Below are 17,321 nucleotides of genomic sequence, written 5' to 3'. Positions count from 1 at the left end.
AAAATTAATAAACATAACAATTACTACTACAATATAGATTTCTGGAGAGCAAGGATTTTTGTTAAAGTTGTCACTAATATACCTTAAGGGCCTAAAACAATGTCTAGCACTAGTAGGCTCTAAGCGAATATTTGTTTAATGACGAATGAATTAAGGGCCTACTAGGTGTCAGGCAGCTGAGCTAGCTAAACCTAATCCTGCTTAAGTCCCCTTCCCAATCACTCTACCTGGGCAGTAGAGGCTGCCTTGAGTCCTCCTACCGCCAGGGACCGCTGTAAAAACCGCGCGGCTTCCTTTCCAAGTCACCGTCTATCTCCGCGGTGCCCTTTGACCCCGTGAAGTCACTGCCCCGAGTTAAGATGGCGATATCGATGGCAGCCGCCGCCGGGCGACTAAGGCGGGCCATTCGAAGGTCGCCCCTATGGGGGAGCCCCAGCCGTCAGCCGCTTTCATCCGAGCCTCCTCCAGCCCAGGCCACTGCCGTACGGGACGCCTTCCTGAACTTCTTTCGGGACCGCCATGGCCACCGGCTGGTGCCGTCCGCTTCCGTACGGCCCCGTGGCGACCCCAGTTTGCTTTTCGTCAATGCCGGCATGAACCAGGTGGGGGCTGAACCACCCTAATCGGGGGCGGAGTTTGTGATTTCCCACCCCACCCCACCCTCCCCGGGAGAAAGGCGCCGCGGGATTGGGCAAAAGAAGAGAGGGGCGGAGCTCATGTCTTCTGGGGAAGGGGCAGTTGGTGATTGGGCTAAGTGATTGGGGACTCGAGTTTGGGTTAGGGGAAGGCTCCACTTGGAAACTTCAGGGTTTGAGTTGAGTTTTAGGTCCAAGAATTCAGGGTTTGCGGGACGCCTGGGTGGCTCAGTGGGTTAAGCCTCTGCCTTCAGCTCGGGTCATGATCTCGGGGTCTGGGGATCGAGCCCCGCCTCGGACTCTCTGCTCAGCGGGGAGCCTGCTTCCCTCTTTCTCTCTGCCTGCCTATCTGCCTACTTGTGATCTCTCAGTTAGGAAAAAAAAAGAAGAGTGGAGAATGTGGACTTTTATGGGGGAAGTCTGGCTTCGTTTATTCATGCTTTAAATAAAGATAACTAATCATTAGTATGTGCTAGACTGTGTTCTCTAAGCTTTTTTTTTTTAAATATTTTATTTATTTATTTATCAGAGAGAATGAGCACAGGCAGAGGCAGAGGGAGAAGCAGACTCCCTGCTGAGCAAGGAGCCTCATGCGGGACTCGATTCCAGGATCATGACCCGAGCCGAAGGCATCCACTTAACCAACCGAGGCACCCAGGCGTCCCTTCTCTAAGCTTTTGACTTTGAGCACCATTTACCCTCTGAATTTGTCTTTATCTGTAAAATGGGCGAGGAAGGGGAGTATGTTAACCTTAGAGGCTGTTAAATGCTGACTTGCGAGACCTGCCCTGTGGTCTCGGTTTCATACCCTGCGGTTATTGGGTGTGGTTTGGAAAAGCTGAAATGGAGGATGAAGCCATTCAGTGCCCTGTTACCAGCCCTCTTTTACCTTGCCTAGTTTACTAGCAGAGGGTCTCTGTTTCATGATTTATCTACCCTTTGTCTGTTCCACACATACCGGAGATGGGTGCCCCCAGGCTCCCAGATTGCCCTGTTGGCCAAGACCACACTGCACTCTGAGGGGAACAGTAAGCCTTCAGTCTGAACACCCCACTCCCTACCTCTCCTTTCTGCTGATGGAATGAGAACTGAGATCTTCATGTGTTTCCAGTTCAAGCCAATCTTCCTGGGCACTGTGAATCCACGAAGCGAGATGGCAGGTTTCCGACGTGTGGCAAACAGCCAAAAGTGTGTGAGGGCCGGAGGACGCCACAACGACTTGGAGGATGTGGGCCGAGACCTTTCCCATCATACCTTCTTCGAGATGCTTGGCAATTGGGCTTTTGGGGGTGAATATTTTAAAGTGAGTCTCCAGGAAGCCCTGGATTTAAGAAAGGGTCAGTAGTCAACCAAGAAGAGGCTGGAGATTAGTCCTGTCTCCATTCTTAGTGGCTGCTTAGACAGGACTCATACTGGACACAGAGGCGAAGTGCTAGGTGAACATGTATGGTAGGATTCCATATTGGATTGTAAGCTCTTTGAGGGCCAGGACTGTGCTTCTTGCCTAATGGCTAATCAGTAATTGTATGAATAAATGGTCAGGCAGAAATACTAAAATGCAGGAGTTAGAAATCAGCCCAGCTTAGGGTGGAAAGACAATTTCATGGAAAGGATGGGACTTGAAAGAAAGGATTTAGAGAAGGGGAAGGAGCTTCCTGGGCAGGGAAAAAAAAAAAGAAAAAGAAAATTCAAACAGAAATGGTCCAGGTTTGTTCTGGAAACAAGGTGGGCAGTGGAATTTTGTCTTAAGCTGAGGACTGAAACTCATGTGGCTTGACTGGCACTTCAGTGGGGCCCTCTTCTCACCATGTTCCTTCTCCACCCCATGTGGGTTTCCCCTGCAGGAGGAGGCTTGCAGCATGGCCTGGGAGCTGCTGACTCAGGTCTATGGGATCCCTGAGGACAGGCTCTGGGTCTCCTACTTTGGTGGTGACCCCAAAGCAGGGTTGGACCCAGACCTGGAGACCAGGGACATCTGGCTCAGCTTAGGGTAAGTTTGCCTCTGCCCGTTATGTCCACTTCTGGAGGGCAAGAGGACTGGCAAATAGTACCAGCATCAGTCCTCAGAATCTCAGCGAATCCTAGGAGACTGGAGTCATACCTGTTTTCTTCTTGCTGAGCTTAATGGAGAGGATTACATGGCCAAGAGGGTTCTGGTTCTCATGTTTGTCTGTCTTGCTACCACTTGCTTGGCTTTCTTCTCAGGGTGCCTGCCAGCCATGTGCTTTCCTTTGGACCCCAAGAGAACTTCTGGGAGATGGGGGACACTGGCCCTTGTGGACCCTGTACTGAGATCCACTATGACCTCGCTGGTAGAGTGGGAGCCCCCCAGCTGGTGGAGCTTTGGAATCTGGTCTTCATTCAACACAACAGGTAATAGAGGTTGAAGTGGGAGGGAAATCCCTGGCCAGAAGTGGGAAAGGTAGCAGTCAGGAGACTTTGACCCATTTCTTACAAGAAAACCCAAACACTTAAATGGTGCTTACTGTATGCCAGGCACATTTCTAAGTACTTTTCAGATAATAACTGATTTAACCCTAGTCTCTGCTCATAACAGTTTATTTATGTACTTAGAGAGTGGGAGAGCACAAAGGAGCAGGGGGCAGTGCAGAGAGAGCATGAGAATCCCAAGCAGCCTCTCTCCTCAGCACAGAACCCAATGCAGGGCCTGATCCCATGACCCCGAGATCAAGACCCGAGCCGAAATCAAGAGTCAGATGCCCAACGAACTATGCTCCTAACGATTTAAACTAGTCACTGCTGTTCTCAGGCCTCCCTCTTTTATCATATGCTGAAGCTGAGCCTCATGATCTCTTGGGATTTTCTTCCAGCCTTGACCTGTCTCTTTCTCAGGTCAAAGAATTCTGTCCCAGAAAGGGGACATGTGGATTCAGGCAAGGGCCCAAGCAGGGGTGAGGGTGGAAATCACCCTTTACGAGAAAGTACATACAGGAACTAAGGCCATCACTGTCTGCCTTTGGTGGGGAGTGGGGGAAACTGCCTTCTGGTTCCTCCCACTGTCAGCCCCCTCTCATTCCTCCCCTGCACTTGGGCATCTGCCTCACCCCTGTAATCCTGTGTGGGGCCTTACCTTGCACACCCTTCCCTGGCAGAGAGGCAGACGGAAGCCTGCAGCCCCTGCCCCAGCGGCATGTGGACACAGGAATGGGCCTGGAAAGGCTGGTGGCCGTGCTGCAAGGCACATGCTCCACCTACAACACTGACCTCTTTTCCGCACTGCTCAAGGCCATACACCAGGTGAGCCTGCCTCTTCCCTTCCAGAAGCTTCTGCTTTCCATCTTTATTGAGAACTCTGCATAAACAATGACCGATCAAGGATACCAGAGTCAAAAATGAGGTTGATGTTCATGTTTATTACCTGATATTGCCCCTAACTCCTTCCTTCCTTCTATTTATTAAAAAAATATGTGTTGAGTGCTTCCTGTGGCCGAAGTCCTTTGTGCTTGGTACGGCAGAACAGCAGTGAACAGAAAAGAGATCATGGAGATTACATTGTAGCCTAAGAGATAAATAATAAGTAAATGTATTTAAGAACAAGATGGCAGATTTAAACAAGAATGCAGATTATAACCAGGCAGTAAACATGGGTGATAGTAACTAGGAGGGGGTTGGGTCAGAGGGCTCTTAGACCAAGTGTTTGGGGAAGGCTCACCAAGGACATGATCTCTGAGCTGGAACCTGAAAGAGGAGGAGCCAGCCACAGGAAGCTCATTTCAGGTAGAGGGGACAGCAGGTACCAAGGCCCTGAGGCAGGAAAGGAACACAAAAGTGGCCAGCTAACTACAGAAGAATCACACGGGATATAGCTGGGGAATGTGTCCCTGAGATTTCACTGTCTAACAAACCACCTAACACTTTGTAGTTTAAAGTAATAACCAGTTAGTTGGTTGTATAAGCTGTGGGCTAGCAAGGTTGGCTGGGCTTTGTCGGGTCATACTTTTGGTTTTCTTGAGTTCATTCATACATCTGTAGTCAGCTGCGAGGCAGTTCTACTTCTGGGAATCGGCTAGCTGGCTGGCTGGCTGTTTGGGGCAACGCGGGGGACCAGGCTGTGTCAAGAAGCAGGCTAGCTGGGGCTTGTTCACGTCATATCACAGCTCAACAAGGTTCTAAGAAGAGCAGGCGCACACGAGGCCTCTTGAGGCCTAGGCTCAGAGCAGTGTTAGCTGCACCTCATTCTGTTGGCCGAAGCAAGTCACAAGGCTAGCCCAGGTTCAAGGGGTAGAGAAACAGATTCTGTCCCTGGATGGGAAGCAGCTGCGGTCACACTGTAAAGTGGCACACATATGGAAAAGGAAAGGATTGTGGCCCTTTTTGCAGACAATCTATCGTACAAAGGAAGGCTGGAGTCAAACCTTGTGGGACCTTGAAGTCCAAAGTGGGGCTTTTATTCTAAATGTGGTGAGAATTGTTCTGAGGTGGGACGGGCCATTCTTGTTGCCCTGTGGAGGGTGGGCTGGAGGGAGACCTGAGATGACACTAAGAAGCCAACTGGGAGGCTAGTTCATCATCCAGAGAAGAGACAATAGGGCAGGGCTTAGGCTGGTAGCTGTGGAAGTGGAGAAGAGTAATTGATTTGAAAGATCTCACAGACGTAGGAGAAAAGGCCCCAGTGACGGATGGGATAGGATGAGGAAATAAAAGTCAAGGCCTGCTCCTCAATTTTTGAGTGGAGCAACATGGTGAGTGGCAGGACTATTCATGGGGTTGGGGGGGTGGCAGGAGGGAAGCGCCACCAAGACACAGATTTGGAGCTCTAGGTGTGGAGCTGGATGAACCAGGCATCTGATTCCGAGCACTTCCATGTAGGTGCAGCTTACAACTTACACCCTCCCTCCCTGCCCCCCCACAGAGGTTGGAGGAGTGGGTGTGGGCCATGGAGAGCGCCTGAGCTCAGGCAGGCCAGATTCAGATCTCAGATCTGCTCCAGTGCGATGTGATATGATGCATGGCCTTGTGGCATTCAGCTAGCTCCTCTGAGCCTCTGTTTCCTCTTTTTAAAAAGAGGCTAGTAATCCCAGAGCAGGATGTTTTGGGTATTAGACAACGCGTCATTCAAGCACCCACCCATTCTGATAGCAGAAATTCAGTACGTGATCACAGCCGTGATCATTGTTAGTGCTGAATGTGGCCCTGGCGGGACGGGGAGCAGCTCCGTTTCATGTCGGAAGCTTCTCCATGTTCCAGATGTGATCGGCTTTAGGGGGTAGGGCAGATGCTCTGGTGCTGATGAAGAGTACCCCACCTGGGCCACATTAGGCAGGGCCAGCAGCCACATTTCCTTGTCTCCCACTTGCCAGGGTTGCGGGGCACCCCCTTACTTGGGCCGGGTAGGAGCAGCCGACGAGGGGCGCACAGACATGGCATACCGCGTGGTGGCCGACCACATCCGCACGCTCAGTGTCTGCATCGCTGATGGTGTCTACCCTGGAATGTCAGGCGCCCCGTGAGTCTGGAAGGGCTGCAGGGAGAGGCGTGTGCTGCTGGGGGATTGCAGAAGAGAGGAAGGAAGGAGATGGAGAGGTGGGTCAGGTTGAGATGGCAGGAGGAGCAGAAGAAGGGTGAGGGCTCCAGATGGAGAGCACACACTCTGGACCTTGCCCTCCCCACTCTCCATAGTGCTGACCAAGGGTGGCTGGGGGTTCATAGCTGGCCTCTGAACCCCTCTAGGCTGGTTCTCCGTCGGATCCTCCGTCGAGCTGTGCGCTTCTCTACAGAGGTGTTGCGAGCACCGCCTGGCCTCCTCGGCAGCCTGGTGCCCATCGTAGTGGAGACACTGGTGAGGGCAGAGCTTACCCTTCTGAGCTTCCCTGGGTGCTCGGGAAGCTTGCAGCTGAGCCCAGACAGTGCCCCCAGCCTAGGCTCCCTACCCTAAATGTCCAGCCCAGGTCCTGAGAAAGCTGGGATTGCATACAAGAAGTGGGGAGCCCTCAGGAGGTCTCCTTGCCCAGGCAGCTGAAACTTTGAGTTTGGGACTCCCTTCCTCCTGTATTCCCTATTTGGCTCCATTCCCCATCCTACAATATGAGCTGAGCTCCCCAGGCAGGTGTCCTCAGGGAGGCCCAGGGTGGGGAGGTACAGAGTGGGTCAGTTGCCTTTCACACCTTCTCAACCCTCTACCTCCCTCAGGGGGACGCTTATCCAGAATTACAGAAGAACTCAGCCCAGGTACTGGCTTCAGATGGGGAGGGATGGAGAGTGGCTCTCCTTTGGAGGAGGTCTAACTCTAGTCCCTCCCTGCTCTGGTTCAGATAGCCAGCCTGGTATCAGAGGACGAGGCCGCCTTCCTGGCCTCCCTGCAGCGGGGTCGGCGGATCATTGACCGGACCTTGAGGCGCCTGGGGCCTGCTAAAGTCTTCCCTGGTGAGTGAGGTGCCTGGCCAAGGTGTGATGGCCTCACGCAGGCAAGCCAGGGCAGGCAGAAGAGGGAGCTCGGGCAGGCCTGGGCCTAGCATCCACACCCTCCTTGCCCCATGCCCCTTTCCCTGCACTGTCTCCCAACACCCAGACCTCTCTATGGCCAGACACCACCATGATTCTCTCCACTTCCCCACTGCCCAGCTGGCCCTGCCTCCAGTCCCTGCTTCCCAAGGCTGGCTTCATGCCTGGAATGAGCTTCCCATGTCCTCTGAAATGACAGATGACAAAGGAGTACCCTGGGTTACCCTCAGCTCTGGCCTGACCCCTGTCCTGGATCTAGCCGGAGTAGGCAGGGGACACTTGCACTTGGCACCTGGTAGCTTCTGTGTGCCTAGAAAGCCCTGGCCCTTACTGCCCCCTCATTCCTTTCCCTTTGGGCTATCCTGCCCCTCCCCCCCCCCCAACACCCTTTGTCTTCCTCAAAGCTGAAGTGGCCTGGTCCTTATCACTGTCTGGGAACCTGGGGCTCCCCCTGGACCTGTTAGAGTTGATGTTGGAGGAGAAGGGTGTGCAACTGGACTCAGCTGGGCTAGCCCGACTGGCCCAGGAGGAGGCCCAGGTACAGGCTGGGGGACCCCCTCCCAGGGTTCTTTTGGGACAACCTGATCCCCGGCCCTGAGTTCCTGGGGGAGGAACTCTTAAGGACAACAGGTGGGGTGTGTCCCCTCACCTCTGAATGACCCATAGCCTGGCAAGAATACAAGTGCAGTGGGCTAACCAGGAGCAGAAGGGGAGAGACCAGCATAGTGGCCCAGAGAGGGGACCTTCAAGGGCAGCGGTGGGTGAGGAGTGGGAGGTAGACCTGATCCTGGGACCCTGTGTGAAGGCCCGTTGACTGACCAGCCCAGGGTCCAGCAGCCAGCCAAGCCCTGGCGGCTTACTGAGGGGGGCTGCGGGGTCCACACAGCCGTGTGGCAGGGACAGGACTCCAGGGAGGCTGAGGTCCCGTGGCACCATCCACGTGTCCCTTCCAAATGCATCTGCCCATCCTGCAGCACCGGTCACAGCAGGCCGAACCTGTTCAGGAGCAGGGACTGCAGCTGAGTGTCCATGCACTGGGGGAGCTGCAGCGCCGAGGGGTGCCTCCAACGGATGACAGTCCCAAGTACAACTACTCCCTGCGACCCAGCGGGGGTTATGGTGAGAGGCTGGATGGACACTCGTGGCCATAGGTGTACCTGGCGGTGACTGGGGAGGGAGGGCTGTGACAGGAAGGAGGGCGGCCATGGTTGCTCCCGGCCCTACACATTACTGGGATCGCCCCCAGGGGTCGCTGTGGCACCTGAAAGGGCCCTGTCCTCTTCAGCCGTGTGCCTGTGGCTTCAAGTAAGGCACAGACCCACTTCCCCAGGTCCCACGCCCCAGCCTAGCACTGATAAGGGTTCTTCTCTGTGGCAGAGTTTAGCACCTGTGAGGCCCAGGTGCTCCAGCTGTATACAGAGGATGGGACCGCAGTGGCCTCCGTGGGGAGGGGCCAGCGCTGCGGCCTCCTCTTGGACAAAACCAACTTCTACGCCGAACAGGGGGGTCAGGCTTCAGACCGAGGCTACCTAATGCGGGTGGACCAGGAGGTGAGAGACAGACAGACAGACACACACACACACACACACACACACACACATATACATACATACATACATACATACATACATACATCTGCCTCCGGCAGGCCCAAGCTCAGAAGGGAGCCAAGGGGAGGGAAAAGCGACAAGCCATCACTTCAGTGCCACGGCCCCTGCCCTTCCTCAGGATGTGCTGTTCCCAGTGGCCCGGGCCCAGGTCTGTGGAGGCTTCATCCTACATGAGGTTGTGGCCCCTGAGGACCTGAAGGTGGGGGACCAGGTGCAGCTCCACGTGGATGAGGTAAGCACTCCACCGCTGATACTCGGGATATCTTGCCGCCTCTCAACTCCCTCCACGCCCCAGCATCCTGGGTGACCAAAGTGTTTCAGGCCTGGCGTCTAGGCTGCATGAAGAAGCACACGGCCACCCACCTGCTCAACTGGGCGCTGCGGCAGGCCCTGGGCCCTGGCACAGAGCAGCGAGGTTCCCATCTCAATCCCGAGCGCCTGCGCTTTGACGTGGCCACGCAGGTGAGTGGGTGCAGAAGGCCTTCAGGTGATGCGGCAGGCTTACAGGGTGGTAGTCGGGGCGGGGGGCACTGGGTGTTGGGGGTTCGGCCAGCCCAAGGACCTGGGCCTCCCATGGCTCAGTCACCATGAGGCCGTTGGGGGGCGTCTTGCCCTCAGGCTCCTGGTGCACCAGGGAGGGGGTTGGCCAGACCGTCTCCAGAGCCCTCCTTTCACCTTCAGCCACCCAGCTTCCTTGTTCCTGCTGTCACCCAAGACCTTCTTGCTCCAACTGAGCTGCCCTCACTCCCCTGCCACCCTGTCTCCCTTCCCTCCTAGCACATCAGGCTCCGTCCTTGTCCCCGCACACCTCCCCACACATACACACACAATCCTGTGCTCCCTCGGTACAGAAGAGCATGTTCGATTCTTCATCAACTTTTAGTGCCTAGTGAAAGGCCTGCAGTTCCCAGCAGGCCCTACTCCCAGGTAGCTTTCTGAGGAAAAGAATTGCCTGCTCCTTGAAGGCTGAGTGAGCTCTGCTCTGGGCTAGCCGCTGTTTCAGCAGCGGAGGGTAGTCAGCCAGCTGACTGCTTCTTGCCATATCAGTTACTGGTGTGGAGCTGACTTCCTCTCAGTCTGTCCGTTTTCCCCCCACCCCACCAGGCTCCACTGACCTCACAGCAGCTCCGGGCAGTGGAGGGCACTGTGCGAGACGCTGTGGCACAGGACGAGCCAGTGTACGTGGAGGACGTGGCCCTGACACGCACTGCCCATGTCCCTGGCCTACGCTCTCTGGATGAAGTGAGCTGCCCGCCCCCCACCAGTGAAGATCACCTGCTCCCTACCTCCCCACACACAGGCTGGGTAACAGACTTGTCCCCTTCCACCCTCAGGTGTACCCAGATCCTGTGCGGGTGGTGTCAGTGGGGGTGCCTGTAGCCCACGCACTGGACCCGGGCTCCCGAGCTGCACTGCAGACCTCTGTGGAGCTGTGCTGTGGGACGTGAGTCACTCCTGCCTGCCTACCTGCCTGCCTGCCCTCACCTGGGGCCCTGGGTCCTCACCCTTTTCTGGTCTCTGGAGCCACAAGCCACTGGTTCGGAGCTGAGGCTGCTCTTTCCTGTGCCACCGTCCCCACCGACTTCCTTCTCTGTCCCCCTGGTCGCAGGCACCTGTTGCGCACGGGGGCTATCGGGGACCTGGTCATCGTTGGGGAGCGCCAGCTCACCAGGGGCACCACCCGCCTGCTGGCCGTCACAGGGGAGCAGGCCCAGCAGGTTAGCATGCCAGCAGGGCCCGGGAGGCTGCTGGATGGGGGCATGGGGGGCAAAGGGGGCCCATGCAGCTGACACTCTCAGGCTGGGGGATGCCAAGCAGCAGAAGCAGGGTTCGGACCTGTATGCTGATAGGGCAGGGCCAGCTGCTGGCAGCTGCTGTGATTGGCCAGTGCTTTGAGTGGTCCTGATGGTTAAATATTTCTAATTTGGCCCCCACTGGCAATGGGTTGAGCCCCTATCCTGGGGAGGCAAGAGTAAGCCAAGTGGCCCCGAACATTCTGTTCCATCCCTGCAGGCCCGAGAGGTGGGCCAGAATCTGGCCCAGGAGGTTGAAGCGGCCACAGAGCGGCTGAGTCAGGGCAGCAAGGATGTGGTGGCGGCTCAGAGACTCTCCAAGGACATGGGACGACTTACTGATGTGAGGGTCACCCCCACCATGGACCTGCTCTCCACCCTCTCCTGGCCCTCTTCCCCCCGATCCTCCCCCTGCCCCAACTCCGAGTCTGTGGCTCAGGGAAGGGCCCCACTGATGGGCTTCTGGCTGTAGGCCGTGGACCTGGCCGTGATGCCCCAGTGGCAGCGTCGGGAGCTTCAGGCCACGCTAAAGGGGCTGCAGCGGCGCGCCAACACGGCTGTTCGGAAGCTGGAGCTGGGGCAGGTAAGAAGAGGTTCAGCTGACACTCGGCAAGGGTCAGAGCTGCTGGAGTGGCACACCGGGAAGCCTCCAGGTCTGACATGGGGGGCGGAATGGGCAGCTCCTCCCTCTCCCACCTGCTGGGCACCATCACCAGGCCATCTTGCCACATCTCTCTGACAAACTGTGCCTCTCCTTCAACTCCCAAGTCTGGCTCAGACTCTCCCTCCAGGAAGCGGACTGACTTGATTAAGCCATGCAGCCCTCATTGCTCCTTGATGTAGATCTGCCTCCCTCCCCCCCACCCCTTTCATCCACCTGACTCCATCCTTAGACCTTGACCTTCAGTAGCATATTTGTGAGGGCCTGGAGCTCTGGCAAAAGGACAGAGATGGGGGGAGGGGAAGGACACAGAGCCCCTGTCACCTCTGTTCAAAGCCAAATACTGGTGCTGGGGGCGGGAATTTCTGGACTGGGGCTCACTGTGAAAGTTGGGGCCGGTTACCTTCACGCCTAATGCCCGTGCCATCCTTCCTGCCCCCTCCCCCAGGCTACACAGAAAACCCAGGAGCTGCTGCGGCGGCACTCACAAGGGCCCCTGATTGTGGACACAGTTGCCGCCGAGTCCCTCTCAGTGAGTGCTGGGGCTGGGGGTGGCCCCAGGGTTCAGAAGAGGGAGGAGGGTCCCGGGTGGGAGGCAGCTGGGAATCCAGAGAGCAGCGGGCTCACCATCTCCCTCCCTTGCCCAGGTGCTGGTGAAGGTGGTACGGCAGCTGTGTGAGCAGGTGCCCGGCACCTGTGTGTTCCTCCTCAGCCCCCAGCAGCTGGGGCATGTGCTATGTGCCTGTCAGGTGGCCCAGGTAAGGGATGGAGCAGAGGAACCTCCCCCACCCCCAACCCTTCCCGGTCCAGCCCTGTGGTTCCCCACCTTTGATTCCTCCGAAGCAGGGTAGAAGTGATGTATGGGGACACCCCAGGATGGGCATAAGGCCATCTCTTACCCCTAACCACACTTCCTGACCAGAGAAGGCACCATGAGCTCCCCTAATTACCACCCTGCTCCAGGCCACATATCCCTTACAAACAAACAGCAGACATTCATTAACCTCCACCCACGTCCCCAAACCCCACCATCTCCTTACCTGATTCCCCTGCCATGTGTCCAGCTAATCACCATGATGCCACTCTTGAGGGGAGATGGAGTGGATGGTGGCGGGCAGGGGTGCCCTGCATCACTGTCCCTTCTGCGTCTGTCCCCAGAGTGCCACGCCAGCCTTCACAGCGGAGGCCTGGGCCCTGGCAGTATGCAGCCACATGGGGGGCAAGGCCTGGGGCTCTCAGGTGGCAGCCCGGGGCACTGGAACCACTGCTGACCTGGAAGCTGTCCTCAGTACCGCACGAGCCTATGCCCTGGACCGGCTCCGACCCAGCTCACCCATGGACTCGCATAGACTACACAGACAGCAGACAGGCCTGGGCCAGGAGCCCTGAAGGAGTTGGCAGGACTTCCCTGGAGGCTGAAGCAAAGGACTGAAGGCTGGAGGCCAAGCAGCTAAGCCCAGGAGGGCCACCTGGGGCCAGGCCCCGTGCAGACACAAGGAGATGAGGCTGTGGAAGGCAGAGTGGACCCAAAAATATACCCCCTCTCACCGGATGAATGTGGAGCCACGACTGTCTTGGCTGTGATTGCTCGTTAGAAAGTATTTTCACCAAGGGGCACCTGGGTGGCTCGGTTAAACTTCTCCCTTCAGCTCACATCATGATCCCAGGGTCCTGGGATCCAACCCCGCATCAGGCTCCCTGCTCAGTCAGGAAACTGCTTCTCCCTCTCCCTCTGCCTCTCTCCCTTGTGCTCTCTTTCTCTCTGTGTCAAATAAATAAATAAAATCTTTTTATTTATTTATTAGTTTATTTCACCAAGGCTAGGAAGCTCCAGAAGGTCTATTGCTTATAAACAAGAGCAGTTTTCCCCACTCAGCATCCACATTGGAGCCATCCTCGTCGCCCCTGCTGCTCAAAGGGCTTTCCATGCCAGCCTGTTCTGGGCACCCACGAGGGTCTCTCTGGCCACAGAGACCCAGGCCTGCCCTATGAAAGTCACAACAGCAGGGCAGATCCTCTCTGGTGCCACTTGTTTCATTAACAGCAACTTCCCATTTTCATGAAGGGCCTGTAGATAAAATGAGCAACAGGTACTGGTCAGTTGCTGAGAATGTGGTGAGAACCAAAGGTCTAAAATTTGCTGCATTTGTGGAAACTTGCTGCTAGTGGGGAAATGCACAATGAAGAGAAGGGAGCAGATGTAAGGCAGCGATGAGGTCTGCAGAGAAAGTGGGACAGGGATCAGGAGGGTGGGTGACTTTGTTGTTTCACCGGGATGTGCCATCTGAGGGGAGGGTGTGAGCCAGGAGGGTATCTGAGGGAGGAGTGCCCCAGGCTGAGGGCACAGTGCAGAGGCCCTGTGGGGGAGGTGCGGGGGAGGTGAGCAGGCACAGGGAGTGGTGGCAGGTGGTGAGGGGTCTGGAGAGCTGAGGGTCAGAGGCACGTGACTCTTTTTTTTTTTTTTAAAGATTTTGTTTATTTATCTGACAGAAATCATAAGTAGGCAAAGAAGCAGGCAGAGAGAAAGAGGAGGAAGCAGGCTCCCCGCTGAGCAGAGAGCCTTATGCGGGGGCTCCATCCCAGGACACTGGGATCATGACCTGAGCCGAAGGCAGAGGCTTTAACCAACTGAGCCACCCAGGCGCCCCGAGGTACGTGACTCTTAAAGACAAGTTGCACAGCACCTGCCCCAGCCCCAAGCTGAAGCTGACAGAATGAATGTGCTTAGCACCCAGCCAGACTCGGAGCTCCACCTCTGTTCCCAGATCTCTGTTGCTAGAGGAGGGAAAGGACCTCAAGGGATCCATCTCCAAGTCAAAGGCTCCCTGGTGACCAAGTTCTGGGGCCATTTAGTTAAAACTGTAAGTGCAAAGCATGGCTTCTGGCATGGTTTCTCATTCTAATTGCACCGGTTGAAAGGAATTGCAAGGGGGACCAGTCCCTGCCAGGATGGGATACCGAGGATTCTGCTGGGGCTCCGACTGCTTGCTCAGCCCTGTGGGCTTGCAAAGCAGTACTTCTGGACCTCGTTTCCACACAAAAGTTAACAAAAAAGAACAGCACTCCAGTCCAGGAGCCCCGTCCTGGCTCCCACTCCTCACCTTCCCCCAGAAAAGCCCATCTATTCCTAAACACGTCCCCCAGAACCAGAAAGCGCACCCCTGCCAACAGAGTTCGCCGTACCCACACAGCGGCACGCCGCGGAGACCCGGTGCACACGAGGGTATATTGCGCGCTTGCGCACTGGCCCTCAGCCCCGCCCCCTGGCGACGTGGGGCGTCCCTAACGACCGGCGCGGCCGCGCGGGTGGCCTGCAGGAAGGTGAGTGCCCAGGCACCGAGAGTGGGTGAGGTGAACCCTGGAAGAGAGGACGCTCCACCCGGGGTCTCCATAACTCCCCTTGCCCCCCACTCCCGCCTGGCTGAGGTTGGCTTGGCTCCTGGACCTGTCTGTCCCCTCAGAAGGCCCCCCACTCCCACCCATTCGAGGCGGAACTCTTGCCTCTCCCCTTTACGGTCACATCTGCATACTGGCCCAGAGGCTAAGCGTCTGAGAGTAAAGAGGTTGGGGCCGGGGGAGGGGGGGGGGCACCATGAGAAGGGGGAAGGGGAAAGGAGCATCTGATAGGTCGTGGAGGAAAGCAGTCCTGAGCCCAGAGCCTCAGCCTTCTGGGAACAGCTGACTCCCACCCCCAGCTCCTTTGGGGGCTGCAGTCCTTCCTGCAGGTCCAGAAGCTTCGGCACCTCCCTTCCTCCCTCCCTCCCACAGCATGGCTGATTTCCCTTGGTTACCAAGGAGCAGCAAGGGCCTCTTCACCCCAGGCAGGTTGGGGGAGGGACTCTCTGGCCTTTGGAGCTGAGCTTCCCTGTTGGGTGTCTGAGCACAAGGCAGGATCGAGGGGTGGGAAGCGAATACTGTGGAGTCCTTTCTAAGACAACAGACCAAGTGGTCAGGAGTTGGGAGGAGGGCCAGGCCCATGGGTGTGATTAAGTGTGTTGTCTCACTGGGGCCAGTCACCCAGCATGCTGGGCTAGGCTCTGTCAGAGAACTTTGGTGTCCCTCTTTTGTGATTTCACAAACTGAGTGTTCCCAAATGGGAGTGATATGGCCTGAGGTAGGGTCTGATAGGGGCATGAAAGACATCAGAGGAAGTCTGACAAATGCCCAGGTCCCCTGAGGACATGCCAAGGGAGGGTTCTCCTTGGGGGTCCTAAGGTGAACGGGAAGCTGAGAAAGTAGAGGAAGCACAGTGGGAGAAGTGGGTGGAGAGTAGAACCCATCTAGCTGAGCCAGCCCTGGGGGTGGTGCACAGAGGTGCTTTGGCTCCTCAGCTAAGAGGAAGGCCGGGGAGAATGAGGGCCAGAGATGTGATGAGCAGGAAGGAGAGAGGGTGCTCCCCCAGCCTCTTCAACTTTCCCCTTTGGGCAGGGGGAGAAGCCTCTGCCCACGGTGGTTAGATTTAACTGAGGACTTAAGAACAGAAGTCTGACACGTCCAAGACGAAAGGATGTGCTAGACATACAGGCACTGATCCCAGGTCTGTGAGGAACATCAAGGGCCCAATGTGAACCATGGGGCAGGAGAGCATAGCTCTGCAGGATGTTCTTGGGTCCCCAGAAGGCTGAAGGATACAGGCAATGGCGCAGTTCTGTGGAAGGGCCTGGTGAATTAGGGGGTTGAGGAAGCCTGAGCTGTTTAGGCCAGCATCAAAAGGGTTAAACAGAGATGCCAAGAGCTCATGAGCTGGGAAAGTGGGATGCCCACTGGAAAAGTGCTGTGAACACCCGATCTGGCCAATTTAGGAAGCAACCCCAATAGCTCATTATTTGTCTATGCTTTTGTGTATGGAAGTAACGGACAGCTTTGGACAGGTATCAACTCAAACCTTAGCTTTCCCACTTACCAGCTATGTGCTGCTTAGCAAATTACTTATGCTTTAAGCCTGTTTCCTCATTTGTGCGATGGGGATAATAGTGTCATAATAGCAGTAATAGTCCTCCATAATAGTCCTCAATAAACATATGTAGGTGAGGCATGCAACATCTTCATCCCAATATCTATCACATATTTTGAATGCTGGTTCTGGGCCCAGCACTGCATGAAACGTCTCACTCACATCAACTCCTTTAATCTTCTGGATAATCTTAGGAAGTCAGTACTATTCATTTCCATCCCTATTTTACAGATAAAGAAATGAAGGTTTAGTGGGGTGAAATGACTTGCCCAAGGTCTCACAGATGCTGGGGGCTCAAGACCGAGTGGAGATTGGCCCTAAGGCAATCCTGAGTCCTTAGCCAGCTGCCTCCTGGTGTGCAAACGCTTTGACAGCCTTGCACTCCATAAATATAGCCGTATATAAGCAAGAATATGGTTCCCGGAATACTCATCCAACTGATGCAAGCCATCAAAAATGAGGACAAGCTAGCTGAACAGGTGCATGTTGTCCCTTACATTACCTGTGCTTGGGCACATAGAGAATGGATTTTAACACCTAACCCTTGGAGTTAGGGCCTGAATGTGATTTCAGGCCCCTGGACCCTGGTCCTAAGGACACAGAGTGGGGACCTGGTTGGAGGGAGGACTGGCCTTTCTACATGGACTGTGGTCCTGTGTTGGGTTAAGCTGACGCTGGAGACACAGCAGGTGAAGCCCCGCGGGCCTATGAAACAGGTGCCGGGAGAGGAAAGGTCACAGGCTATGCCCCCACTTTCCCCATCCTCGGGTAAGTTGTGCCCTTAGGGATACCAGGTGTTGACACAAGAGGCAATCACTCCTCAAGGCCCCAACCTTCTCTCTGGGATGTCTGAAAAGATTGCTGCCCCAGAGAAGGATCGGAGTGTTCAACACACTTCCAGTCTTCAAACTCTGGGGCTATTAGTCAAATGCACCAGTTGGTTATTCCACCAGACAGAATTCTCTGTCTGCCCTGCAGTTTCCCTACAGAGACAAAGCTCCAAGAAGGAATGTGGTTGCCATTTCAGGAGCTGTCCTCCTTGGGCCCTTGGGAGCTGCCAGGGTGCCCCTGGGCCCCTGGCTAATAGGTATCCACACATCCCTCAAGCTTCCAGGGAGGGTAGCAGCCACCTGCTGCCACCCTCAGCTGCAGACTGGTGATGCCTAGGCCAGACTGAGGCTGCCCCGTGAGTAGGGGGAGTCATCA

General features: G+C 55.8%; 1 protein-coding gene across 1 annotated transcript; it reads left to right on the top strand.

Annotated features, from left to right (window-relative positions):
* The first annotated feature begins 280 nt into the window (after positions 1-280).
* Positions 281-12,891, top strand: AARS2 (alanyl-tRNA synthetase 2, mitochondrial). The gene is made up of 22 exons (XM_046006577.1): positions 281-602; positions 1,747-1,938; positions 2,480-2,625; positions 2,841-3,008; positions 3,749-3,893; positions 5,957-6,102; positions 6,327-6,435; positions 6,786-6,824; positions 6,908-7,019; positions 7,502-7,635; positions 8,072-8,216; positions 8,475-8,647; positions 8,826-8,939; positions 9,029-9,169; positions 9,812-9,949; positions 10,042-10,151; positions 10,317-10,425; positions 10,721-10,843; positions 10,973-11,083; positions 11,610-11,693; positions 11,809-11,919; positions 12,320-12,891. Exons 1-22 carry the CDS (start codon positions 360-362, stop codon positions 12,548-12,550), a joined length of 3,024 nt encoding a protein of 1,007 aa, XP_045862533.1. The 5' UTR covers positions 281-359; the 3' UTR covers positions 12,551-12,891.
* The last annotated feature ends 4,430 nt before the right edge of the window (positions 12,892-17,321 follow it).

This window comes from Meles meles, chromosome 5 (assembly GCF_922984935.1).
Source record: "Meles meles chromosome 5, mMelMel3.1 paternal haplotype, whole genome shotgun sequence".
In the NCBI taxonomy this organism is placed as follows: domain Eukaryota; kingdom Metazoa; phylum Chordata; class Mammalia; order Carnivora; family Mustelidae; genus Meles; species Meles meles.
Note: the sequence above shows the minus strand (reverse complement) of the source record. Positions and strands in the feature narration are given on the sequence as shown.

Coding starts and splice junctions, on each gene's coding strand:
- AARS2 (XM_046006577.1), top strand. CDS start 360: ATGGCGATATCGATGGCAGCCGCCGCCGGGCGACTAAGGCGGGCCATT. Junction 8,217..8,474: donor GCGACCCAGCGGGGGTTATG/GTGAGAGGCTGG, acceptor TCTCTGTGGCAG/AGTTTAGCACCTGTGAGGCC. Junction 11,694..11,808: donor TTGCCGCCGAGTCCCTCTCA/GTGAGTGCTGGG, acceptor TCCCTTGCCCAG/GTGCTGGTGAAGGTGGTACG.